We start from the raw sequence: 20,954 nt of genomic DNA, 5'->3' as shown, positions 1-20,954 counted from the left end.
GAGATCACGTTGGCCTAGGTAGACTGAGCGGAGGTGTTCAGCGAAACGATCGCCTAGCCTGCGCTTGGTCTCGCTGGTATACGAGTCCACACCTGGAACAGCGGATATAGTAGAAGAGGTTGGAGGAGGTGCAAGTAAATCACTGCCTCACCTGAAAGTACTGTTGGGGTCTTTGGACAGAGTCGAGGGAGGATGTATAGGGACAGGTGTTGCATCTCCTTCGGTTGCAGGGGAAAATACCTGGGGAGGGGGAGGTTTGGGTGGGAAGGGATGAGTTAACCAGGGAGGGAACGGTCTCTGCAGAAAGCCGTGGAGATGGGAAGATGTAGCTGGTGGACGGATCCTGTTATAGAGGTGGCAAAAATATTGGGAGGATTATGTGCTGTATGCGACAGCTGAAGGGGTGAAAGGTGAAAACTAGAGGGACACAGTCCCTGTTGCGGCTCGGGGGACAGGGAGCAAGAGCAGAGCTCCAGGATACCGATGAGACCCGTGTGTGGACCTCATCTATGATGGAAGAGGGGAAACATCCATTCCCTAAAAAATGAAGACATCTCAGATGGAACACCTCCATCTTAGGCACAGATGCAGCATAGACAGAGGAATTAGGAGTAGGGAATAGTCTTTGCAGGAGGCAGGTTGGGAAGAAGTGTAGTCTAGATAGCTGTGGGAGTTGGTAGTTTTATAATAGATGTCAGTCGAGAGTCATCTCCTACGATGGAGACAGTGAGATCAAGAAACAGAAGGGAGATGTTGGAGATAGTCCAAATGAATTTGAGTGCAGGATGCAACTTAGCAGTGAAGTTCATGAAGTCTGTAGGTTCTGCCATCTCAGATGTCCTGGTATGGAACACCTCATCTTGCGGTGTAGATGGAGGAATTGGGAGTAGAGGATAGAGTCTTTGCAGGTGACAGGGTCGGAAGAAATGTAGTCTAGATAGCTGTGAGAGTCAGTAGTCAAAATAATGTCACTGATATTTGAATGAAATTATTTTTTAAAGTTCATTAAAAAAGTTTCATTGTATTTTTCTTGGAGTTTGTATCTGAATAATAAATTCAAAATAGTATCTGAATAGTAAATTCAAAATATCCAAATTCCAAATTAAACTTCCAAATTAAAGTTCCAAAACGACCAAATTAAGATCAGAATATTCACAATTTCTGTTTTCTGTTTCTTTAAGCATATGAAACTGATACTCTTTCATTATACCAGTAACACCATGAATTTTAACATCATGAAGACAGCTAAATGCCCCAAATAAAATCATTTTGTTAACCTTCTTAAGAATGTAATCTTGTGGTTTATTAATAATTCCCACTGCATAAGAACATATTTACAAAGTTACATATATTAAGCATAAAACAGCTTAAAGTTTTAGTTCCTGATCACTTAAGTCTGAGCAGATAATAAGTCTGCTAAGATAATGAATGGAAAACAAATCATGATATTTGAACTATACTACTAAACAAATCAAGACATAAATTAGCAGAGAGCTATACAAAACATGTAGAAATTATTCAAGCAAACTTTACTAAAATACATTATTATCTGGATTCAAGAACATTAAAAATGTTTAATTTGGATCCTGTTGACAAATGAATGACATTCTAACAGCCCTATATTGTGGTCCAAGCGCAAGTTTAAATAAATGATACTGCAATTTACTGAACCTGTCGTGATTCAGAAAACATATACGACACTCCCATTTTTTTCAATGGTAGTTTTAAGCTATGTCGCCCAACTGTTCAGAAACGACAAGTTCAATCGATGATTAACATTTGAGATGGCTTCTTGAATTCCAATGTTCAACTTATTACATACATAGAACTGCGGCATTTATACTTTTAAAAAAGTAGAAATTTTATTTTAAAATTATAAGTGGCTGGTGTGCGTGGGGGGGGGGGGGGGGGGGGGGGGAGTATTGAAAAATCAAGATTTGTGGGGAAATTGCTTTTGCTGTGATATGATGCAGTTATTTACTGCACTGTGGGAATCTTTGAGGAACAAGATTGGAAAGTATGAAATTTGAATCGAAGGCTTGTACAATATTTTTCACTAACAAATATTAAAAATATTACATTTAAGATAAAATAAAAAGGCAATGAAGCAAAAAAACATTTAGCCAATGAGGAAAATAATTTAATTTCCTCATTTGTTGCACTCACAACAAACAAAATCACATGAAGACAAAATATTTTATTATATAAACATATGGACCCTATAGCTTTTGTATAAAACCAGGTTATATGCAATACAAACAATCATTATCTTTTAAAATAACATGTACCATAAGTTCTTGGATGCAGGTAAATGAATCAGCAGTGAATCCATCATCAGTGAACAAAATATCACAAATACCTATGAAAAACAGCAACAGTTGACAGCAATTTAGGGACAATTTTTAAAATAACAAAGAAATTAGGAGAGTGCGTTCACTTCCATTATTTTGAATAGACCATAAAAGCGAAGAGATCAAAACATATTTTATTCCATTCATTCCACAACTGGGTTTCATTGCTTTTCAGGAAAATGCAATATAACAAGGATCCATCAGAATTATTTTCTCCTCTCATTCCGGTGTATCCCACCAAAGCAGTCACCATCTTTTATTTACTGCTCCAACGGTGCTCTGAGACATTCCATTTACTGTCACACACAAGCTTGAGCACTACTCTTGCTAAATAATTTTTGGCTTGAGCTTTTGTTTCAATACCAATAATGTTCATTTTACAATGGACAACATTGCCCCAACACATCTGTGCAGGACAAAAAACAGACAGAGAGTGCAATGTATAGCAGAGTTCTGTGTACTAGCGATCCACTGGACCCCCTTCATTCATATGCTAATGAAGAATAATTGTGTAGACGTAGAAATGCAAGGGGTGGAGTGAAAAGGAAGTTGATTTTAAACAGTTTGCAACAAACAAGGGTAGCAAGTCTGGAGTAACCGTAGTTTAGATCAATTAAACATAAGCGTTGAGATACTTATAAATTTTGTACATGTAAATTACCTAATACAATAGAGTTTGTAGGAAAAGTGGGCACAGAAGTTTTGGTTCTTTATTCTTCCTAGTTTGTAGGGCTGCTTGGACAGTTCACCCTTTCCTTTAGTCTGAAAATGAAGGAGAGTTAAGCGACCGTCCACTAGCTGGGCTGTTTGCAAAAGTAAACAGGTCTTTTTCTTTATCTTTCCCATCATGTTTGTGTTTATGCTTATGTTTGTGTTTATGCTTTTTCTTCTTTTTCTTGTGTTCATGATGGTGATGATGATGGTGTTCCCCATGTTTCGCCGAACTGGATTCTTTACCAAGTGAAGGAACCGGAGTGGCTGGCATGGAAATCATGCCAGTTTCTATAGCTGGAGTTTCTTTTCCTGTGAAAATAATAGACACAGGGATATGTCATGGTACATGCACATATACATACAGTCGCAGCTACAGTCTAGTCAAGACAAATTTGTGCAGTGGATCCATAGCTAGGTATATAATTGGCTTCATGATAGAAAGTGGCGGTGTCAGAGAGCATGGTAACAGGCCCTTTGGCCCAACTTGCCCATGCCATCCAAGATGGCCCATCTACACTAGTCCAACCTGCCCGTATTTGAACCATATCCCGCTAAAACTTTACAATCCTCGTACCCATCTAAATGTCTTAAATATTGTTATAGCACCAAACAGAGGAAGGGTATTTTTGGGGCTGGAGGCTAGTGACTAGCTTTGTGCCTCAAGGATTGGTGCCGGGCCAATTGCTGTTTATCATCTGTGTCAATGATTTGGATGAGAATATACAAGGCATGGTTAGTATATTTGGTGATGCCACTAAGATAGGTAGTCTCATAGTGAAAATAGTTATCAAGAATTACTGCACGGTCTTGATTTGTTGGGCAAGTGAGCCAAGGAATGGCTAATGGAGTATAATTCAGATAAGCATGAGGTGTTACATTAGGTATGTAAAGAGGAAAAAAATAGTCAAGGCAAATGTGGGTCCCTTGAAGACAGAAGCGGGGGAATTTATTATGGGAAACAAGGAAATGGCAGACGAGTTGAACCGGTACTTTGGATCTGTCTTCACTAAGGAAGATACAAGCAATCTCCCAGATGTTCTAATGGGCAGAGATCCTAGGGTGACGGAGGAACTGAAGGAAATCCACATTAGGCAGGAAATGGTGTTGGGTAGACTGATGGGACTGAAGGCTGATAAATCCCCAGGGCCTGATGGTCTGCATCCCAGAGTACTTAAGGAGGTGGCGCTAGAAATTGTGGACGCATTGGTGATCATTTTCCAATGTTCTATAGATTCAGGATCAGTTCCTGTGGATTGGAGGGTAGCTAATGTTGTCCCACTTTTTAAGAAAGGAGGGAGAGAGAAAACAGGAAATTATAGACCAGTTAGTCTGACATCAGTGGTGGGGAAGATGCTGGAGTCAATTATAAAAGACGAAATTGCGGAGCATTTGGATAGTAGTAACAGGATTGTTCCGAGTCAGCATGGATTTACGAAGGGGAAATCATGCTTGACTAATCTTCTGGAATTCTTTGAGGATGTAACCAGGAAAATTGACAGGGGAGAGGATGTGGTGTATCTTGACTTTCAGAAAGCCTTTGACAAGGTTCCCCATAGGAGATTAGTGGGCAAAATTAGAGCACATGGTTTTGGAGGTAGGGTACTGACATGGATAGAAAATTGGTTGACAGACAGAAAGCAAAGAGTGGGGATAAATGGGTCCCTTTCAGAATGGCAGGCAGTAACCAGTGGAGTACCGCAAGGCTCGGTGCTGGGACCGCAGCTATTTACAATATACATTAATGACTTGGATGAAGGGATTAAAAGTACCATTAGCAAATTTGCAGATGATACAAAGCTGGGTGGTAGTGTGAACTGTGAGGAAGATGCTATGAGGTTGCAGGGTGACTTGGACAGGTTGTGTGAGTGGGCGGATGCATGGCAGATGCAGTTTAATGTGGATAAGTGTGAGGTTATCCACTTTGGTGGTAAGAATAGGAAGGCAGAGTATTATCTGAATGGTGTCAAGTTAGGAACAGGGGACGTACAACGAGATCTGGCTCGAAGGGCCGAATGGCCTCCTCCTGCACCTATTGTCTATTGTCTATTGAGAAATCAAACTTGGGGCAGAATCTTCATAGTGAACTTGCAAGCCAGGGGTGAATAGAAATCTAAGTCCATAGATCCCTGAAAATGGCATCACAAGTAAATTAGGTGGTGAAGGTGGCTTGGAACACATTGGCCATCATCAGTTAGGATAGGGGGATCAAGAACGAGAGGGTATTGGTTTAAGGTGAGAGGGGAAAGAACTAATAGGAACCGGAGGGCAACCTTTTTGCATATAAACTAGAATATTTCAGAATATGAACGAGCTGCCAGTGAAAGTAGTAAAGGCAGGTATAATAATAACATTTAAAAGATATTTGTATGAGTATTTCAATATGAAAGGTTTAAAAGGATATGCGCCAAACATGGGCATATGGGACTAGCGTACATGGGGATCTTGGTTAGCATGGACAAATTGAATCAAAGGGCGTTTCAATGCTGTATGACTACACTAACATTTAAATTAACTATAGTGAAACAAGAAGCATCAATCCCAACACCATCACTAGCATTGGATTTTATCGTGAATCCCTGTAATCGTCTTCTGATTTCCCATCTGATTAAATCAGCTGTGACATCTTCCAGAGTTGTGTAAGTTGCTCTGATAGAACACATTATCTTCTGCAAGTACCCCAGTTCTTGGGCTGGATTAAACTTATCGCCAGCAGAAACTCAGGGCAGAGCCACTATTCATATGAATGAGGCATCAATAATGTCTGGGAGAAAGGTGAACAGATGGAATTTTATAATTTAGGTTAACAATAATAATTTCATTGATTTTCATTGTTTGGGTAGGCTAATTTTAAATGCAGAGAAAGAAAAATAACTTGATGTAATCATATGTCATTTAATGTTCATCAAGTAAAAGATTTAATGGTAAAGATCACTTGAACAACATAACAGCCTTTGAATGTAGATGAGAGTCAGAGAAGGAGGTTGGGATGAAAAGGCCGACACCAATTGTTCAAGTGATTCCTGAATGTCTATCTGACTGGCAGTGCTGAGGCAATCCCAATGCTGCAATGGGCATCAGCCAACTGCTTAGAGCCAAGTTGCCAGTGGAAAACTGCGCCAGAACCCATGCTGGAACAAAGAACAGTGATCACCCAAATGCAGAAGGATAACACTAAAGGGCCCGTCCCACAGGCGATTTTAAGGCGGCTGCCGGTGACTAGGCTGTCGCCGAACATTCGCCGGGGATGTCGCTGGCATGATCGTGAGGAGTCTTCAATGAATCGTAGCGGATCTCGGCGCGTCGCGGAAACATTTTCCAGATAGAAATTTCTCGGCGACAGCTGGCTTGCCGCCAGGTATCATAGCTTATTGCGAGCACTGTCGCATGCTGTCCCCAGGTTTGCTAGGTTGTCGCAGATGCATTTAGAAGCACGTAATATTACATTAAGAAAAGGCATTTGAAGATACTAGAAGATAGTTTTGTTTCACCAATTTATTTACCGTCAGGACATTTGACAGGTAGATTGGAGGCTACAGTTTGACGGTCAGGTAAGCGTGGGAATTTTGCGATGTTTCCGAAGACGGTGTAATCTCTTAGCCAAGTGCTAGTTTCACAAAAAAAGTAACTTGTATCGACCTGACTTGGCATTGTCATGATCATTGTCGTAGGGTAAAAGAAAATTTCGGCAATCTGCTACGACTTTGACAGCCGCCGGCAGTCGCCTTAAAAATCGCGTAACTGGGACAGGCCCTTAAAGATCTGTCCCGACGTGTTCTTCATTTTGCAAATGAAGTCTGAATAGCTTACATTTGAAAATCTGAAGTCTGTAGTGTTTAAAGTTCAAAGAAATGCCAATCTTTACTGTTTACTGTTTAAAGCAATTTCAATGGACTGGCGAACTCCTCACTGGTCTGTAATAAATGCTGCAGATGAGTATGTGTTTCATTATTGATAGTATAAACAAAATCTTGTTCCAATATATACTGATGTTGAAACAAAAACTTATTTTTCCAATTATATTTTGACCTTAAAATCCATGACCGAGTAGAGGGTTTCAGTAAAATAATTGTTGTGAAATTAATTCCATACAATTTTCCATGATCAAATTTCCCTGGAAATTCAGGATATTTTTTTGTTTGTCCTAAAAACATTAATCCTAAATCAAATATATTAACTGATGTAATCAGTCTGTGTGTGGGTGTACGTGCACGTGTCCATGGACAATGAGTGAACTGATCATATAAAAAGGCAATCACATTCCCATATATCATATAACATATATAACATATAACAACTACAGCATGGAAACAGGCCTGTCCGGCCCTACCAGTCCACGCCGACCATTCTCCCTGACCTAGTCTCATCTACCTGCACTCAGACCATAACCCTCCAATCCCCTCCTATCCATATACCTATCCAATTTACTCTTAAATAATAAAATCGAGCCAGCCTCCACCATTTCCTCCGGAAGCCCATTCCATACAGCCACAACCCTCTGAGTAAAGAAGTTCCCCCTCATGTTACCCCTAAACCTTTGTCCCTCAATTCTGAAGCTATGTCCCCTTGTTGGAATCTTCCCCACTCTCAAAGGGAAAAGCCTACCCACGTCAACTCTGTCCGTCCCTCTCAAAATTTTAAAAACCTCTATCAAGTCCCCCCTCAACCTTCTACGCTCCAAAGAATAAAGACCCAACCTGTTCAACCTCTCTCTGTAGCCTAAGTGCTGAAACCCAGGCAACATTCTAGTAAATCTCCTCTGTACCCTCTCCATTTTGTCGACATCCTTCCTATAATTTGGCGACCAGAACTGCACACCATACTCCAGATTCGGCCTCACCAATGCCCTGTACAATTTCAACATTACATCCCAACTTCTATACTCGATGCTCTGATTTATAAAGGCAAGCATACCAAACGCCTTCTTCACCACCCTATCCACATGAGATTCCACCTTCAGGGAACAATGCACAGTTATTCCCAGATCCCTCTGTTCCACTGCATTCCTCAATTCCCTACCATTTACCCTGTACGTCCTATTTTGATTTGTCCTACCAAAATGCAGCACCTCACACTTATCAGCATTAAACTCCATCTGCCATCTTTCAGCCCACCCTTCCAAAAGGCCCAAGTCTCTCTGTAGACTTTGAAAATCTACCTCACTATCAACTACTCCACCTATCTTAGTATCATCTGCATATTTACTAATCCAATTTGCCACACCATCATCCTGATCATTAATGTAAATGACAAACAACAGTGGACCCAACACAGATCCTTGGGGCACTCCACTAGACACTGGCCTCCAACCTGACATACAATTGTCAACCGTTACCCTCTGGTATCTCCCATTCAGCCATTGTTGAATCCATCTTGCAACCTCACTATTAATACCCAACGATTTAACCTTCTTAATCAACCTTCCATGTGGAACCTTGTCAAATGCCTTACTGAAGTCCATATAGACAACATCCACAGCCTTGCCCTTATCAATTTCCCTGGTAACCTCTTCAAAAAATTCAAGAAGATTAGTCAAACATGACCTTCCAGGCACAAATCCATGTTGACTGTTTCTAATCAGGCCTTGATTATCCAAATAATTATATATATTGTCCCTAAGTATCTTTTCCATTAATTTTCCCACCACAGACGTCAAACTAATAGGTCTATAATTGCTAGGTTTACTTTTAGAACCTTTTTTAAACAAAGGCACAAGATGCGCAATGCGCCAATCTTCCGGCACCATCCCTGTTTCTAATGACGTTTGAAATATTTCCGTCATAGCCCCTGCTATTTCTGCACTAACTTCCCTCAATGTCCTAGGGAATATCCTATCAGGACCTGGAGACTTATCCACTTTTATATTCTTCAAAAGTGTCCGTACCTCCTCTTCTTTAATCCTCCTAATTTCCATCACTACTCTACTTGTTTCGCTTACCTCACATAATTCAATATCCTTCTCCTCGGTAAATACCGAAGAAAAGAAATTGTTTAATATCTCCCCCATTTCTTCCGGCTCAGCACATAGCTGTCCACTCTGACTCTCTAATGGACCAATTTTATCCCTCACTATCCTTTTGCTATTGACATATCTGTAGAACCCCTTGGGGTTTACTTTTACATTACTTACCAAAGCAGCCTCATATCTTTTTTTCGCTTTTCTAATTTCCTTTTTAAGATTCCTTTTACATTCTTTATATTCCTCAAGAACCTCATTTACTCCCTGCCGCTTATATTTATTGTATATCTCCCTCTTTTTCCGAACCAAGTGTCCAATTTCCCTGGAAAACCACGGCTCTTTCAAATTATTATTCTTTCCTTTCCACCGAACAGGGACATAAAGACTCTGTACTCTCAAAATTTCACCTTTAAATATCCTCCATTTCTCTATTATATCCTTTTCATAAAACAACAATTTCCATTTCACTCCTTTTAAATCCTTTCTCATCTCCTCAAAATTAGCCTTTCTCCAATCCAAAATCTCAACCCTTGGTCCAGATTTGACCTTCTCCATAATGATATTGAAACTAATGGCATTATGATCACTAGACCCAAAGTGCTCCTCAACACATACCTCCGTCACCTGACTCATCTCATTTCCTAACAGGAGGTCCAACACTGCCCCTTCTCTGGTAGGCACCTCTACGTATTGCTGCAAAAAACTATCATGCACACATTTTACAAACTCCAAACCATCCAGCCCTTTAACAGAATGTGATTCCCAGTCTATATACGGAAAATTGAAATCACCCACAATCACCACTCTGTGCTTACTACTAATATCTGCTATCTCCTTACATATTTGCTCTTCCAATTCTCGTTCCCTATTTGGCGGTCTATAATACACCCCTATAAGTGTTGCTAAACCTTTCTCATTTCTGAGTTCCACTCAAACAGCCTCCTTAATCGAGCCTTCTAGTCTGTCCTGCCAAAGCACTGCTGTGATATCCTCCCTGACAAGCAATGCAACACCCCCACCTCTTGCCCCTCCGATTCTATCACATCTGAAACAATGAAATCCTGGAATATTTAATTGCCAATCGCAACCCTCCTGCAACCATGTTTCACTGATCACCACAACATCATACTTCCAGATGTCAATCCAGGCTCTAAGCTCATCCACCTTTCTTACAATGCTCCTAGCATTAAAATATACACATTTAAGGGACCCATCATTTCTTATTCTCAGTTTATTTATTTTCCCTTCTTTCTCTCCTACATATTGGGTCTGAGTGTTTCCCTTTTCTGCCTCCTGCCTCACACACTGCCTATTAGCTATCTGTGTTTGAGTCCCTCCCCCCAACCGTACTAGTTTAAAGTCTCCGCAGTTATTTTAGCACATCTCCCCGCCAGGATATTGGTTCCCCTCGGGTTCAGATGCAACCCGTCCTTTTTGTACAGGTCATACTTCCCCCAGAAGAGGTCCCAATGATCCAGAAACTTGAAACCCTGCTCCCTGCACCAGTTCCTCAGCCACGTATTTATCCTCCACCTCACTCCATTCCTATTCTCACTATCGCGTGGCACAGGCAGTAAGCCTGAGATTATTACTTTGGAAGTCCTTTTTTTTAACTCACTTCCTAGCCCCCTGAATTCTCCTTTCAGGACCTCTTCCCTTATCCTACCTATATTGTTGGTACCTATATGTACCACGACCTCTGGCTCCTCTCCCTCCCCTTTCAGGATATCCTGGACACGCTCAGACACATCCCAGACACCGGCACCAGGGAGGCAAACCACCATCCGGGTCTCCCGACTGCGTCCACAAAAACGCCTATCTAACCCCCTCACTATAGAGTCCCCTATTACTACTGCTCTCCTCTTCCTTTCCCTACCCTTCTGAGCAACAGGGCCGGACTCCTCGACAGAGGCCCGGGCACCGTCGTTGCCCCCAGGTAGGCTGTCCCCCCCAACAGTACTTAAACAGGAGTACTTATTTCCAAGGGGTACAGCCACCGGGGTACTCCCTAGTCCCTGCCTCTGTTCCTTGCCCCCCCTAACAGTGACCCACTTATCTACCTCCCGTGGTCTAGGAGTGACCACCTCCCTGTAACTCCTATCTATAACCTCCTCACTCTCCCTGATCAGACGGAGGTCATCAATCTGCCGCTCCAGGTTCCTAATACGGTCCCTTAGGAGCCCCATCTCGTCACACCTGGCGCAGATGTGGATGTCTGGAAGACTATCAGACTCCCAGATTCCCCACATCTGACACCCAGAACAAAAAACTGCCCTGGCAGTCATACTCTCCAAACAAAGCCCCGCGCTCGGTTACTAAACCTACCGCCCGGCCGCTACTCCAACCGCTCCAACCGCCCACCCAAAAGAACTGAGTGATCTCCTGGGAGAGGCGAAAAACCGGATAAAAAACCCAGGCCAATTTGGGAAAAAATCCGGGAAATTCCTCTCCGACCCCAAGCTAGGCGATCGAAACTAGTCCGGGAGATCACACAGGTCTTACTCCTTACTATCCCCACACAATCCCCACACACTACTTCCCAAGCAACACAGCTTGGTGCTGCTTGCTACTGCTGCTGCTTGCTACTGCTGCTGCTACTGCTGCTACTGCTGCTGCTTGCTACTGCTGCTATCTTCCCAACGTAACTTAGGACAACTGGTCCCTTTTTCTACATTTAGTTTATTAACTTAAAATTTCTCTTACCTGGAGTAGACGGTCGTTCAAGTATGTTCAATTGATGGTAAATAAAAGCCTGACTATCGTGAACTGAGTCCATGTCAATCTCTTCATCCTCTTGAGAATTAGAAAACTAAAAAGAAAAATAATTTAAAAATTCCCCTCAATATGACAGAACTGAATAGTTATGGCTAGGATTTAAAATGTTATTTAAGTCATTGCTTATTAATTATAATGATCAGTTCAGCTCCTAAAAACAAACCAAAAAGGTGACAGATTAACTTCCACCATATGTTACCATCTCATATTCTTCCTTTCCTTTAGGCTGATGTCAATTATAAAATCTATTATTATGTCTGTATTTCAGAGAACTCCAAATCATGTAATTAAAAACACCAACACAATATTATGCAAAAGTAGTTTTGGAAAAACCATTAAGAAATGTTTGAGCTTGTTGAGGCATAAAAAGGGTATTAAAGATTTCTGTACACCATATGTGGTAAATTTGGATTTTTATAAGGCACCACAAGATATCATACATGTGGTTATTACGCATTTAGGATTCTTAAAACTGGAGACATTACATTTGTTTGTATTGAAGATTAGTTAACAGACAAACAAAAGAGAGCAAGAATAAACAGAACATCATCGAATAGTCAGGTTTTACGTCATTAGTAAGCTGGTGCAAGACTTCTGCTATTTGCAATCATTATTAACGGTTTAAATCAAGGAATTGATGCCAACAAAGTTGTTAAGAAAACATAAAATTCTCAATTTTCTCTCAGGCTGCAAGTGCTGGACATACACTCCAGCAGAACTAATGAAAGAGGAACTGGGCTGCTGGAGGATGGGGATTGCTGCATAAGTAGCACAGGGATCCTCCTGTCTTTCCTCACCCTTAGTCTTGCAGCTTTTCCTGTGCTTCCCCCACTTTGCTGCAGCTATTTATGCCTTTCTTAGATTCTCACTATCATTACTTTTGCCTTCCACCATAATGACTTGGGACATATCCTTCAATACTTTTTTTATCCTTTTCCTGCCTTCCTTTTCTTGCATTGTACTTATTTAATAGTTGTATGTTTTTGATAACTTTTGGCACTAATGAAAAACATTCCCTTTCTTAACTGGTTGGATGTTCCCTGCAATATACTCTAGTTGCAATTAAGGTAAAGAATTGTTCTAATTCAAAAGAATCAGCTTACTTTGATTTTAAGCTTAACTTTGCTGTTATCTTCATCTTTTTCCAGAACTTGGCCAGGTTCCAGTGGGGAGCCAAGTGGAGTCTCTGCTTTTCTCTTCACACTCTGAACCCCAAATGCAGCGGATACAGCGTCCATGGCAAGGTGCTCCTCTTCCTGAGAAAGAAGGAATTCAAGTTTATATTAATACAATTTTAAGATCTCTGTTAATGCTTCACAGCTAAATTACTTCTGAAGTAAATTATAATAGAACAAAAATTAAAACCCACGTGCATATAGTGTTCAAAAGAAAATGAGCTGACAACACAAATATGCACAAGTTTGATCTGATATACAAAACAGAGTTGGTTGCAGGGTGGCATTGTTTAGGGTGTGAGTACTGAAGGGTTGCATAACATTTAGGGACAAATGGAAGCTCAGGAAAAGGTAAAGAAATGAATGGGAAATAATGAGGTCTCGTTACAATATAGAGGAATGATCTAAGTTCAGGAAACCTATACTGGGGAGCTATTTGGTTGGAGATGAGAATCAGTAAAGACAAGAAGCCACTTCGAGCCTCTCATCCACTTGACACGGAGAAGTAGGAAGGAAAGTCAATGGGAGCTCATCGGTTTCTGTCCGGGCCTCCTTCACACCAGATGCAGAAGAAGAGGCCAGAGATATAATGATAATCATGGTCAATGATAATCTAAAGCAAACTGGAAAATCAAATAGACAAAGATAGCCTAAATGTAGAATCCATACGCTGCTTGTAGGATGGTTTATGAAAAGAGTACAGAAGCCGGACTATTGTTCATTTGGTACAATGTAATGAAATAGGATTAATTAATGATCTCATGGAGAAGATACCCCAAAGTGGCAGTACACATCAAAGGGCACAAAGTGCTGGAGTAACTCAGCAAGTCAGGCAGCATCTCTGAAGAACATGGATAGATGATGTTTTGGGTCGAGACCCTTCTTCAGAATGATTGTAGGAGTGGGGGAAGAAGGAAAGGGAAGAGAGCTGGAAAGGGGAGAGGTAAGACAAAAAGTGGAAGGTAATAGGTGAGGGGGATATTCTGATAGGCAGATGGTTGGAACAAAGGCCAGAGATAAGAACAGTAAATGTGAGACAGGTGTGAAGAGTTACACATTGTGAAGCAGGGGAGCAAAATAGCAGGAGGAAGGGAGGGGTGGAGAGAAGAAATAGATGGGAGTCAAGGTGGCGTCCAGGGGAGAAATTGGGGGGGAAGGGGGACAGAAGAGAGGGAGGAGTGTGGGAGAGAAATGAGAAATTCAATGTTCATAACATTGGGTTGTAAGTTACCCAAGTGGAATATGAGGTGCTGTGCCTCCAATGTGCATGTGGCCTCACTCTGGCAATGGGAGGTGGCTCAAGAAAAATCAGTGTGGGAATGGGAAGGGAAATTAAAATGGTTAGCAACTGGGAGATCCAGTAGGCCTTCATGGAGTAAGCACGTGTTCAGCGAAACGGTTGCCAAGTCTATGCTTACAGGAAGCCACATCGAGAAAACCAGACGCAGAGGACGTGGTGAGAGGAGGTGCATGGGAACCTCTGTCTCACCTGAAAGGATTGCTGGGGTCCCTGGATGGAGGCAAAGAGGAGATACAGGGACAGGTGTTAAATCTCCGAAAGTTGCTGGGTAAGTATCTGGGCAGGGGCTTTAATATCTATATACTAAAACTCTTGTTTGTTTGTTCCTGAACTACAGCCAAAACGGTACACAACAGCGTGACTATTTTAGGCCCACCTTACTCACCATCGAGAAAACCAGATGCAGAGGACGTGGTGCTAATGAAAGAAGTTTCATTGAAATTGGTGTTATATTTTTTGTTATTCACATTTTAAAGTTTAAATCTATCTCCTAGGGAGGGAGAGAGGAGGAGGGAGGATAAGGGGGGTTGAGGGGATAGATGGTGTGGGGGGGGGAGGAGTGAGGGTAGAGGGAGGGGAATGGGGAAGGTAGGGGGAGGGGGAGGAGGGAGGGAAGGAGAGAGGGGGAAGGAATGACGGGGAGGGGGGAAGGGGGGAGTGGGAAGGGGGGAGGGGGAAGCGAGAGGGGAGGGGGAAGGGAGAGGGTGCTGCACCAATGCAGGAGAGGTTTGGGCCCAACGGGTCCACGGTCTAGTATATATATTACCTTAAAAATAATCATTCAAGGTACTCTCCTCAGCATTACCAGACAAAAATTGATTGATCCCCATAAGGATCTACTGGAACGGTTTATCATATGGCATGGTGACAAAGCAGTTGGTGCAGCTGCCATAGAACTCTAAGAACTTAGGTGTTGTGATGTGGAGTTTGCACCTCCTTCTTGTGACTGTTTCTGTGATCTAACTGCTCTGGTTTCCTCCCATATGCTAAGACATACTAGGAGGTTAAATGATTACTGTAAATTACCTCTGAATGTAAGTTAATGACAAAAAAGTGCCAGAGATGATGGTAGTGGCAACCACAGTTACATTGTTTAAAAGGCATTTGGATAGGTAAGGTGTAGAAGCCTGTAGACCAAATGGATGTAAATAGGATTAGCAGAGATAGATTCATGGTTGATATGGACCAGGTGTGCCAATAGGATTCATTTCTGTGCTATGATTCAATAATAAAGGAAAGGATCAAAAATTAATTGATAAGACACATGTGAGGAAGAATAACTTGCAAGAATACAAGGAAATAAAAGAGGGGGAATGAGTTCATATTTATTGCTTCCCTAGGAGACCAACCTGAACCCAATAGGCTAAAATGCTTCCTTGTGTTATATTCTAAAGAAGAAAACAAATTTTAGTAAGTTATTCAGATGAGAAAGAGGTATAGGGATATCCAGAGGTTAAAGCCGAGTCAACTAACAGCAGAATTGCCAACTTATTGGTGGGGTGGGAGGGTAGGGAAATAGTTTGGTTAAGAAGGTATAGTGATTTGAAGGGATAAAGGCATGAAGGAGATCTAGATATAGAATGGATTCATGGAAGGAATGGTACAAAATAATCAGTATGTCATAAGCTGGAATATGAGAAAACGTTGTTTCACGACCTTATGTAAATGAATTGACTTTTAACTGGCTACTTAATTTCAAGGGAAATGTGGACAGGCACATGCACGAAGGAGGATTTGTAGAATATATTACTACTGAAAAGAAAACCTAGAAAATACTGTTACTTGCTTACATTAATCTGGAAGCCAGGTATTATTCCATGCACGTTTGCACTGCCCAAAGGCTCTTGTCCATTTACTCCTGTCTCAGGAATGATTGTAGGATTCAGTACAGTCTTCTTTTCCTTTAAGTTGAGAACAAGACCCAACTCAGGCAGAGGAAGGCAAGAAGGTCGGCTGAGACCAAACAAAGTATGGTACACGTCCACGGCATCACAGCGAAGTCTCCAGTCGTGGGAGGTTCCTTTAAATAAATGCGTTTAAAAAGATCTTTTCCATAATCTACAGCATTGGTATTCACAATATGCACATTATTAAACAATAAAAAGAGAAAATATTGAAATAGGCAGTAGGCATAATCTGAATCTAAACGCCATATTAATTAATTCAGTCTCGCTCAAATAAATATATTCCCTTTATTTGACCCATTTCTTGCCTGCCTTCTCTAACGAACTAGCTTGTTTTTTCCCGTACCCAGTTCTGACAAAGATGAAATGTGAACATTGTTTCTCTTTCCACAGTGCCTGACCTGCTCGTGTTTCCAACATGGGGAATGGGATGCAGATTACAGTATTATTCCGCATTACAGAGGATCTGTAACACTGAAGCTTCCACTGTACCTAAAATTATGATTTCTTTAAATCATCCTACACAAAGAAAGCTAATCAACCCAAACTATTGGTATTGATTTATTAATGGCATGTTGATCAAGATTCAGTGAAAAACTTCATTTTGCATGCAACCTGGCATATCATACCATGCATGAGTGCAACATGTAGTGCAAAAGGAGAGAGGAAACAGAGTGCAGAATGTAGCAAAACAGCCACAGTGAATGTGCAGATAAAAGAAATTGCAAGGACCGCAATAAGGTAGCTTGGGAATACATTCTGAGCTTTTGAGAGATCTATTTAAATCTGATATCAGTGGGGAACAAGCTGTTCTGGTGGTATGTGCTGTTTAGTTTTTATATCTCCTGCCCAATGGGAGAGGGGAGAAGAGGCAAGGTTTCTGAATCCTTGATCCAGAAGTTTGTACATGAGTTTGGTTGTAATTACAGTGTTGAAGGAGAAGCTCTAGTCAATAAATAGAATTCTGATATAGGTTCCTTGTTATTCAGAAGTCCCAGTGGTGAGAATAAGTCCAGGGAGGTGGCATCTGCCAGGAACCTGTTGTGGCGAGGCAAATTGCAGTGGATCAAGGGTGTCTAGGAGGGTAAAATTGATGCAAGCCCCAACCAGCTTTTTGAAGCAATTCATGAGCAATTCAGTCTGAAGAAGGGTTTCGACCCGAAACGTCGCCCATTCCTTCTCTCCCGAGATGCTGCCTGACCTGCGGAGTTACTCCAGCATTTTGTGAATAAAAACCTTCGATTTGTACCAGCATCTGCAGTTATCTTCTTATACTCATGATGGTGGATGTCAGAGCCACTCGACTGTAATCATTAAGGCACACTACTTTGCGTTTCTTGTTAAAGCAGGTGGAAATAACAGAATGAAATAGGGAGAGGTTAAGGATATCTGCATGTATACCTGCCAGGTTCTGAGCACTTGGCTGGGGACCCCATCCAGGTCAGTTGCTTTCCACAGATTTATTCCCAGAAAAAACGATTTGACAGCTGTGATGGTGACCATGGGTACAGGTACTTCCGTGACTGTCAGGGAGGGTATATAATACACTGAGGAATGCGTTGTTGCTATGATACTGCAGGACTTCACTTTTCAGCTCATTGTAGAATGCAAGGCTGGATACCAACAGCAGATATCCATGCAGTTATTCTGTAACTCTATCTTGGTTTAGAATTTTCCTTTGGTGTCCATGATTGTTTTACGAAGATCGTACATAAATTTCATGTACGTTCAGGATCGTCCAAGTTGAATGCCAAGATTTGGATTTGCCAGGGGGTGGATCTCATAGTTCTTCCATGGTTTCTGGTTGGGGAAAACTCGAATTGTCTTCTTTGACGTGGTCCTCTACATGCTTACTGATGAAATCTGTGACAGCAGTGGCATAATCATTTAGGAGACAGAGCAAGTCCTGTTGGTGGCAACTTGAAGATAGAGTTGTCAGCGAGGGACTACAACGTGAGCCACAACAATAGTCACATCGACTGGATGGTGAGGTGGCTGGTGAAGAAGGTAGGAAGTTATTTCCAACTTGGCTGGCATTTGTTCTCCACTGCCTCCCTCATTCTCATTCATGGGGAGAAAGCAGGAATGTGGTATTAGTTCTGGATGATCAGCCAGGATCATATTGGCTCGAAGGGCCGAATAGCCTACTCCTATTTTCTGTTTCTCGCTCGTCTTCCCAATGTCGCACAGACAGCAGCCAAAACTGGAAGAGCAGCTGGCCAAGACAATGCTTTTCTATCTATGAAGCAGACACGGAACCCAAGCCATCCTCCCATTGCAATAACACAGGTCATTCAAGAAACGGAACCATCTATTGCGAATTGTTTACATAAGTTCGTTTACGTGAGTCGCCCACTATGCAACTGAGGGAGTGCCTGTATTGAAAATGAAACAACAGCTTCAGGACCAATTCCTGCAAATGTCCAGCTAATGACCAAAATGTAATTTACTATCCAAGGTTATGAGATCTACATTTTATGAACTACTAATATGGAAATAATTGAAAATAATGATGTTTTCGTTATTCATAAATTGTTCAGGGCTGCCTTTCACAGATTAGAGCTCAGAAATATGTTTCTGCAAGGCCTAAATAGACTTTTTGGTGTGAGCTACGTTTCTCTGGCCACCAGCTCATGGGAATGACATTAGTAGTACAGAAATACTAAAGATTTGTTCCCAGACAGATTTTCAACCAAATTAGGCTGAATCATAATTTGTCCTGTTCATTCAAAGAGCCAGCATTTGGTAATGATGAATGATCAAAATGATCAGCATTTGGAGGGTCAGATACATCTTTCCCAAAAACATGTGCAGATTCCTTTGCCCGAGAAAGATCTAGCTAATCTTACATACAGGATTGTTGATGTTCTTTTTAACGTAAGGAGTCTCTCAGTCAAAAGTTAAAGAAACACTTTAAGGGACTTCTGTTTTGCTGATGACTGCAGTCAATGCAAGCTCAGAAACTGATATGCAGGGCAACTGGACAAATTTCCCAGTGCCTGTGGCAAGTTTGGCCTCACAAATAGCACAAAAAAGAAATGATCACCAACATGCACCAACCGGCTCATATATACAGCCAAACATCCTTGTGAACATTCAGAGACTTTCAGTATGGGACAAGTTCATATACCTTGTCAGCACTCTCTAAAGATCAGACAACATTGATAACAAGTTAACAAAAGGACAATTACAGCCACCTCTACTTTTGTGCGGTTAAGTAAATGTGGAAATGAAAAGGAATCAGCCTAATGACCAAACTTAAAGTGTATTATTCTGTTATCACACCCACCTTACTCTATGTTTGTGAGACAAAATGTGCAGCAGACATGTCAGACAGTTTTACCACTTCTAAATGACCTGTCAGTACAGAATACTTCACATCCAGTGGGAAGACAAGATTCAGAACACACAGATTATGCTCCTAAAAAAATATCCCCAGCATTTATGCATTATTGAAACAAACGCAGATCAGGTGGATCAGTAGGAGTGTTAGTAGAATGTCTAAGTAGTGTAAGAAAATAACTGCAGATGCTGGTACAAATCGAAGTATTTATTTCACAAAATACTGGAGTAACTCAGCAGGTCAGGCAGCATCTCAGGAGAGAAGGAATGGGTGACGTTTCGGGTCGAGACCCTTCTTCAGACTGAACTGAATTAGTAGAATGTCTGATGACCAAACACCAGAGCTATTACTTTATGGATAACTGATTGAGGGCAAATAATCACATGGTGGACAGAAAGGGAGATTCCAACACCCTCTTCGAACATCCTGAAGAGTTTCAACCTTGACACACACGGCACAGGGAACAACAAGCAATGTATTGTCCCATTTGGTGTACCCACATAAAATGCAGTGCTCGCCCATATGAGGAAGCTACAATGGAGGAAGCAAGAGGAAAGAGAATGTTGAAAATGAAGAACCATTGAAGATACAAAATCCTTACACCACTGTCACAATAGACAATAGACAATAGGTGCAGGAGTAGGCCATTCAGCCCTTCGAGCCAGCACCGCCATTCAATGCGATCATGGCTGATCACTCTCAATCAGTACCCCGTTCCTGCCTTCTCCCCATACCCCCTCACTCCGCTATCCTTAAGAGCTCTATCCAGCTCTCTCTTGAAAGCATCCAACGAACTGGTCTCCACTGCCTTCTGAGGCAGAGAATTCCACACCTTCACCACTCTCTGACTGAAAAAGTTCTTCCTCATCTCCGTTCTAAATGGCCTACCCCTTATTCTTAAACTGTGGCCCCTTGAATTAACATTTTGTTCAAGATGGCCGCGCCGTTGTGTTTGGCTGCCTGCCACTGTATGTTTCTTTTTTTCCTAGTCAGATGTGCAGCACTTTGGTCAACGTGGGTTGTTTTTAAATGTGCTATACAAATAAATTGACTTGACTTGACTTGACTTGTTCTGGACTCCCCCAACATTGGGAACATGTTTCCTGCCACTAATGTGTCCAATCCCCTAATTATCTTATATGTTTCAATAAGATCCCCCCTCATCCTTCTAAATTCCAGTGTATACAAGCCTAATTGCTCCAGCCTTTCCACATACGACAGTCCCGCCATTCCGGGAATTAACCTAGTGAACCTACGCTGCACGCCCTCAATAGCAAGAATATCCTTCCTCAAATTTGGAGACCAAAACTGCACACAGTACTCCAGGTGCGGTCTCACCAGGGCCCGGTACAACTGAAGAAGGACCTCTTTGCTCCTATACTCAACTCCTCTTGTTACGAAGGCCAACATTCCATTGGCTTTCTTCACTGCCTGCT

The 20,954-nt window shown here is 41.7% G+C and overlaps 1 protein-coding gene across 1 annotated transcript in view; it reads right to left on the bottom strand.

The window, feature by feature from the left end:
* Nucleotides 1–1,309: 1,309 nt before the first annotated feature.
* taf2 (TAF2 RNA polymerase II, TATA box binding protein (TBP)-associated factor) overlaps nucleotides 1,310–20,954 on the bottom strand; it is a 134,940-nt gene continuing 115,295 nt past the window's right edge. The window contains exons 23-26 of the mRNA XM_078397120.1: nucleotides 16,062–16,291; nucleotides 12,900–13,052; nucleotides 11,725–11,830; nucleotides 1,310–3,374 (exon numbers count right to left, since the gene is read on the bottom strand). Coding sequence (XP_078253246.1) covers nucleotides 3,109–3,374; nucleotides 11,725–11,830; nucleotides 12,900–13,052; nucleotides 16,062–16,291 — 755 coding nt within the window. The 3' untranslated portion in view covers nucleotides 1,310–3,108. The remainder of the gene's footprint in view (nucleotides 3,375–11,724; nucleotides 11,831–12,899; nucleotides 13,053–16,061; nucleotides 16,292–20,954) is intronic.

This window comes from Rhinoraja longicauda, chromosome 4 (assembly GCF_053455715.1).
Source record: "Rhinoraja longicauda isolate Sanriku21f chromosome 4, sRhiLon1.1, whole genome shotgun sequence".
Taxonomy (NCBI): domain Eukaryota; kingdom Metazoa; phylum Chordata; class Chondrichthyes; order Rajiformes; family Arhynchobatidae; genus Rhinoraja; species Rhinoraja longicauda.
The sequence above is the reverse complement of the archived record's forward strand: the minus strand, read 5'-3'. Positions and strand labels throughout refer to the sequence as shown.